At 42.8% G+C, this 6795-nt stretch overlaps 1 protein-coding gene across 1 annotated transcript; it reads right to left on the reverse strand.

Annotated features, from left to right (window-relative positions):
* Positions 1-2612: 2612 nt before the first annotated feature.
* On the reverse strand, positions 2613-3179 carry LOC120106717 (kiwellin-1-like). Its single transcript, XM_039119755.1, has one exon. The coding sequence runs from the start codon at positions 3177-3179 to the stop codon at positions 2616-2618; it is 564 nt and encodes a 187-aa protein (XP_038975683.1). The 3' UTR covers positions 2613-2615.
* Between the last annotated feature and the right edge of the window lie 3616 nt (positions 3180-6795).

The raw sequence follows: 6795 nt of genomic DNA on the forward strand, positions 1-6795 counted from the left end.
TCAAAAGCAAGGTAAGATTCAGCATTTCTATGTCTAGTCCTAGCTTTTCTTCATTTTATTTCTATATATTCTTTCATAGGTGATGTATCACATATGCCATTAGTGAAGGCTTCTCAAGGTAGAGATGCAGTAGAGGGAGGGTGAGAGAGAGAGAGAATATTTATATTTTTCTTTTGAAGCTTAAAAGAATGCAGTAATTTGCTCGAGGATATTTGCCTAATGCCGTATGGGAAAAAATCGATAAAGCCTGCAAAAGTCTTATGGGAGCAGGGAAAGTTAAGATGAATAGATAATCCAAAGAGAATGCTAATTTGTGAAGACCGATCAATAGGATTGTCACGCCCTGAATCCAATATCCAAGTCGGCTATGTGACATGGCTGCATACTCCCTAGGGCCAGGCCCTACACAATATGCAAGGCCTAAGATGAATAATATCCATATAATTTCAAAAATTTAAAACAACAATTAATAGTCAATTTAATCCAATAAAACCATTATAATTAAATAACTAACTTGCTCAATTACAAAATTTCAGATGTTCACCGGTATCAAAAAAATAGAGATAGCTAACTAATAAACTAATAACTCTACAGCTCGAACTTGATGTCTCACTCATTCAAGATTACGCACCCTATGACTCTGGAAAAAAAATATAAAGAAGAATATGAGTTTTTCCAGCCCAGCAAGAATTTCCAACCACTACACCATAAATAATACAATAAAAAATATTTAAATAAACAATACCAGATAAAATAATTACCTTAATCATAACCGAAAAGCTAATTTCGAAATAGCATGCACATAAGGACACAAATTAATCAAATGCCTGTTCGGGGAATTCATCCAATTAGCTAATCAAATTCATCAACTAAACTCTAATAGATCTCGGGGCATTTAATTGATTATTTTGAATTCTATAATCAACTACCTAGCATATGTTTTCGATCAAAAATTTGATTACATGTTTGCAAATGAATTAATAGTGTACACAATGATTCTAGAAAGAAAACGGTTGGTATGAAGTAGTCTTTTTAACACCACCCTTGGAGTTGAAAGGTGATTTTATGTTTATGGTCCAGAGTTCAGAGGATGTGGAGGAGATTTGATCAATGTGGCAATCCAATCTCACCACCCACATGTGATGCCCCGTGGGCTAGTAGTTAATCATAATGCTTAAATTCGGTGAGCTGCTGCTTGCTACTTGTGGATTACATATGGATTACATTGGCAGGGCATACACATTCCCTCCGGCGATTGATAGATTGGAATGTTAGTGGTGGCTCCTCTGGATATTTAGCTAGCCATTGTAGCCATGATCATAATACCGAGATTGCCCTAGTAAAAGGAAATAACAACTAATGTGTATTTCTTAATTGTCTCCAGACATCCCCTTGCTGGCACGTGTTTAGTTTCACACTGGTTATTCATCGAGAAGATCTTGGGTACTTATACAGGACTAAGAAATCCAAAAAAATACCTTTCGACTAGTATTTTTAGGTAAAGTCCTGGATTGTTATATCCCCATCATTTGTCACTTCCTTTTTTTTTTTTGGGAAAACAATGGAGATACTTAAGGTTGATGGTATCTCCACTGGCGATTACATATTGATATAATTGATATCACATAGGGCAAACAAAGCCAGAGAGTGACTTTGGAATTTATTATAGGTGCACAGCATAGGTTTCCAATGTAAGATCATGGGTGCAGGCCTGGGTTGTTACATCCCCATCTTTAGTCACTTTCTGTTGTTTTTTTTTTTTTGGGGGGGGGGGGGGGGGGGGAGGGGACAATGGAGGTACTTAAGGTTGATGGTATCTCCACTGGCGATTACATATTGATATAATTGATATCACATAGGGCAAACAAAGCCAGAGAGTGACTTTGAAATTTATTATAGTTGCACAAAATAGGTTTCCAATGTTAGATCATGGGTGAAGTCTTCGGTTGTTACATCCCCATCATTAGTCACTTTCTGTTAATTTTCTTTTGGAAAAAACAATGGAGGTACTTAAGGTTGATAGTATCTCCACTGGCGATTACATATTGTTATAATTGATGTCACATAGGGCAAACAAAGCTAGAGAGGGACTTTGGAATTTATTATAGGTGTAAAACATAGGTTTCCAATGTGAGATCATGAGTGAAGACCTGGGTTGTTACATCTCTATCGTTGGTATTTTTCTGTTTTTTTTTTTGTTTTGTTTTTTTTTTGGGAAAAACAATGGCGGTACTTAAGGTTGATAGTATCTCCCCTAGCGATTACATAATGATATAATTGATATCACATAGGACAAACAAACAAAGCAAGAGAGTGACTTCGGAATTTATTATAAAACAATATTGGAGGTACTTAAGGTTGATAGTATCTCCACTGGCGATTACATAATGATATAATTGATATCACATAGGACAAACAAACAAAACAAGAGAGTGACTCGGAATTTATTATAAAACAATATTGGAGGTACTTAAGGTTGATAGTATCTCCACTGGCGATTACATATTGATATAATTGATATCACATAGGGCAAACAATTTAAAGCCAGAGAGTGACTTTGGAATTTATTGTAGGTGCACAACATAGGTTTCCAATGCGAGATCTTTGCTAATGTATCATGCATCGGACCAAGTAATCTTATGCTCTCCAACGTGCGAAGGGATCCTGAGAGCCTTCCACACTGCCGGTGAAGCATCCACTATATTGTGAGGACATGGTGGCTGGAAATCGTGCTCGGCGTCGCAACCATGTACAGAATCACACTCATCAACAACTTTAGCCAGTACGGACTTACCATTTGCATGGATCCTGATGTTTTTGCCGCATCGGCTGCCGTGATGGTACCAACCTGTTGAGAGGGCCACAACTCTCTCATGATCACTGTGGTAACTATTGTCGCACTCCGAAGGTCCACCCCCATCCCCACCTTTTTCGAAGCTGTTGATGGTCATCGTTGCACGGGTGGCTTCGGTCACCGGCGGCGAGCAACGGTACTGTGGGTACTTCTCTCCAGCCTTACAACACTCGGATTCGTTCTCGGGGTTGCACTTGCCAGCCTTGCCTTTAAGGAACCCACTAGGTCTGCATGCTTCAGCATGGGAGGTGATGCGAAAGCTAGCGCCGAGACCCAAACTTGATAGCAGTAGTACTAGAACCAGAGATGGTATATAGCTCACCATGTCTCAACTAAAAGGCAAAATGATCTACTATGGTGCTCCTGCGATGAGAGGAGTGGATGATGTCCTCAAGGATGTGTGTGGGGTTTGCTTATATAGATGCGATGCCGGAAGACTAGTGGAACTACTTGGCCTCGGTTTGCAAGTAGTTTCGATATGAAAGAGAACCATATCGATGAAATCCACGACGTGTCCGGGGGACGGGTCTAACTAAAGGGTCCTCCAAAAGAAGTGGATGATGTGCTCAAGGATGCGTGGCGTTTGCTTATATATTTATGTGCAATGCCAAAAGACTAGTGGAACAACTGGAGGTCTCATAACTTTCTCAGTTTGCAGGTAATTCCTATATGAAAGAAAACTATGCGGGTAAAAGTCATGACGTGTCCGTGGAGATGGATTTGTCGATTATTGTGTTAGGACCTACGCGTGCACGCAAAAATGGCCAAAACCCAGCTCGTGCCGGCTTCTAGCAGCAGCAAGTCTGTCCACCAAGTTTCTAAAAGGCAAGTCATCGCACAATTACTGCTTCTAGCAGCAGCAAGTCTGTCCACCAAGTTTCTGTTATGATTCCTCTTCTTCAAAGCTTATGGTCCCAATTGGTAATTTCATGGCAGGTTCTTTGCAACTCAAAAGACCAGCTCTATATGATACTTACTTCTGGTCACCAGCTAGATTGTTGAGATAAGGTATAAATAATATTCAGCAAATTTGAGTAGAAAAACATGGTAATATAGCTTTAACAGAGGATGGATGCAGCGCTTAGGAGCATTATGTTGCATTGCAGAGTGGTTCAGTCCTGGATAGCTGCTGTCACGCCCCCGCCTCTGCGAGGCACGTGAGGCACCTAGTGCCCACGTGGGGGCCACATGAGGGGGGAACACGGGGCTCCCCTGCCAGATATTGTCCGGTTCTGGGGCTTCACGCAAGCGTCCTTCACCCCTCCCCGGTTTTGTTTTCCACCCAAAACGCGTCTACAGGATTTGGAGACACCCGCCTCATATGCCCAGGCTCTGGAACGAGTCTTTCCGATGTGGGACTATTGGGCCTCACACCCTTCCCACCATCGGACAAGAGTCGTCCTCGGCTCTGATACCAAATGTCACGTCCCCGCCTCTGCGAGGCACGTGAGGCATCTAGTGCCCACGTGGGGGCCACATGAGGGGGGAACACGGGGCTCCCCTGCTAGATATTGTCCGGTTCTGGGGCTTCACGCAAGCGTCCTTCACCCCTCCCCGGTTTTGTTTTCCACCCAAAACGCGTCTGCAGGATTTGGAGACACCCGCCTCATATGCCCAGGCTCTGGAACGAGTCTTTCCGATGTGGGACTATTGGGCCTCACACCCTTCCCACCATCGGACAAGAGCCGTCCTCGGCTCTGATACCAAATGTCACGTCCCCGCCTCTGCGAGGCACGTGAGGCATCTAGTGCCCACGTGGGGGCCACATGAGGGGGGAACACGGGGCTCCCCTGCCAGATATTGTCCGGTTCTGGGGCTTCACGCAAGCGTCCTTCACCCCTCCCCGGTTTTGTTTTCCACCCAAAACGCGTCTGCAGGATTTGGAGTCACCCGCCTCATATGCCCAGGCTCTGGAACGAGTCTTTCCGATGTGGGACTATTGGGCCTCACACCCTTCCCACCATCGGACAAGAGCCGTCATCGGCTCTGATACCAAATTGTCACGCCCCCGCCTCTGCGAGGCACGTGAGGCACCTAGTGCCCACGTGGGGGCCACATGAGGGGGGAACACGGGGGCTCCCCTGCCAGATATTGTCCGGTTCTGGGGCTTCACGCAAGCGTCCTTCACCCCTCCCCGGTTTTGTTTTCCACCCAAAACGCGTCTGCAGGATTTGGAGTCACCCGCCTCATATGCCCAGGCTCTGGAACGAGTCTTTCCGATGTGGGACTATTAGGCCTCACAGCTGCCATGTCATCTGAACAAGGACATAAATGCCCTCTTGGGCTAGTATTTAACTGTAGTGCTTAAATTTGATTAGTTGCTGCCTGTCGCTTGTCGATTACTCATAGATTATGTTCACAGGGCATACACATTCCCGCTGACAATTGATAGATTTGGAATGGAAGTGGCGGCTCCCTTGGATATTTAGCTAACTATTGTTGTCACGATCATAATATGAGGTTGGAGAATCCATCGACTTGAATGAATTGGATAAACTTTTTTTGGAAGAAGAGATCAAGAACCCGAGAAAATTTCCCGGGCTCTTTTTATCGGCAACACTGACATGTGATGAAGGAAGATCTCCTGGAATTATTTGATGGAATCTACAACTCTACAAACATAGCTAGGTTGAACTATTCCCATATTACACTTATTCCAAAAAACAAAGCCAGGGAGCAAATACTACAGGCTGACATGTTTAATCAATGGAATCATGAAGATTTTCTCTAAAATCCTAAGTAATTCTTTGTTCAATCTCTTGAGGTCGAAGAAAGGATTGACGGCCTGTTGATCAAGGAAAGCCAAAATTCAGTCTTGCTTCTGGACTTAGATCAGAAGAGAGGTAGCGAAGTGAGTTTAGGTATTTCTTCAAGCCAGTTCCAGAGTGGAAAGGGTAGCTCAGTAGAATATGCCAGAAAGCAAAGAGGGGTGCCTCGAAGAAGGCAATTCACGAGGAAAGGTCCCACTCAGACATTCAGACACACACAAACACAAAGATGACAACCGTGGCACGTTGCTAAGGATAGGCTCCTACTTTGACTATAGAATAGATGAGCATAGTACAACTTGGGCAATTTCTAATGTCATTAGAATCCATAGAAGAAAGAGAGAGAAAAGAAGAGGAAACGTACTAGACTGGCAAAATTCGTGGATGAACTAGTCTCTGAATCTTAGATCGTGTTCATCAAAGGAAGACAGATTGTGGATAGTTTCATCCCTGCAAAGAAAATCATTTCCTATTATATGAAAACTAATTGGTCTGAAAGGCCCCTTCCTCAAGATTGATTTTAAAAAAGATTTTGACAGAATAGATTGGAGATTTTGCATTGCGCTTCTAAAAGCTCGAGGATCTGGTCACAAATGGTATCCTTCGGTCCATGGAATTCTGTACTCAAGTAAATTAGCTTTGCTGATTAGTGGTGAACTAACCAATTGGTTCACTGCCAAGAAGGGTCTCAAACAAGGAGGTTCATTATCACGGTTCATTGGTGAGTGATATTCTTAACAGGTTGCTAACATTGGCTGCAGGCAGTAATCTTGTTTCGGTATTAGCTCGGCAAATACGACAGAAAACATTCTCTCATTACAATATGTAGATAAGACCATCATATTGTGCAATGCAGAACAAAAGTGGGCCTCAAACTTCAAGTTCCTCTTGCTCTCTTTTTTTTTTTTTTGTCCACTTGCTGCTCAACTATTCTCGCATAAGCACAGCCAGCTGAATCACTAGAAAAAAAAACTCCTCTTGTACTCCTTTAAACTCCACATTGGACAAAAGATGTGAGGACCTCTGCGGGCATATGTTTAGTTTTATTTTAGTTATTCATTGGGTAGATCTTGGATATTTATACAGAATCAAAAAATTCAAATAATACCTTTCAGTTAGTCTTTTTGGATGAGGGCCTATTGTGACAAAAAATCAATTTTGAAAAGAGCTCAT

Source organism: Phoenix dactylifera, unplaced genomic scaffold (assembly GCF_009389715.1).
Source record: "Phoenix dactylifera cultivar Barhee BC4 unplaced genomic scaffold, palm_55x_up_171113_PBpolish2nd_filt_p 000611F, whole genome shotgun sequence".
Taxonomy (NCBI): Eukaryota; Viridiplantae; Streptophyta; class Magnoliopsida; order Arecales; family Arecaceae; genus Phoenix; species Phoenix dactylifera.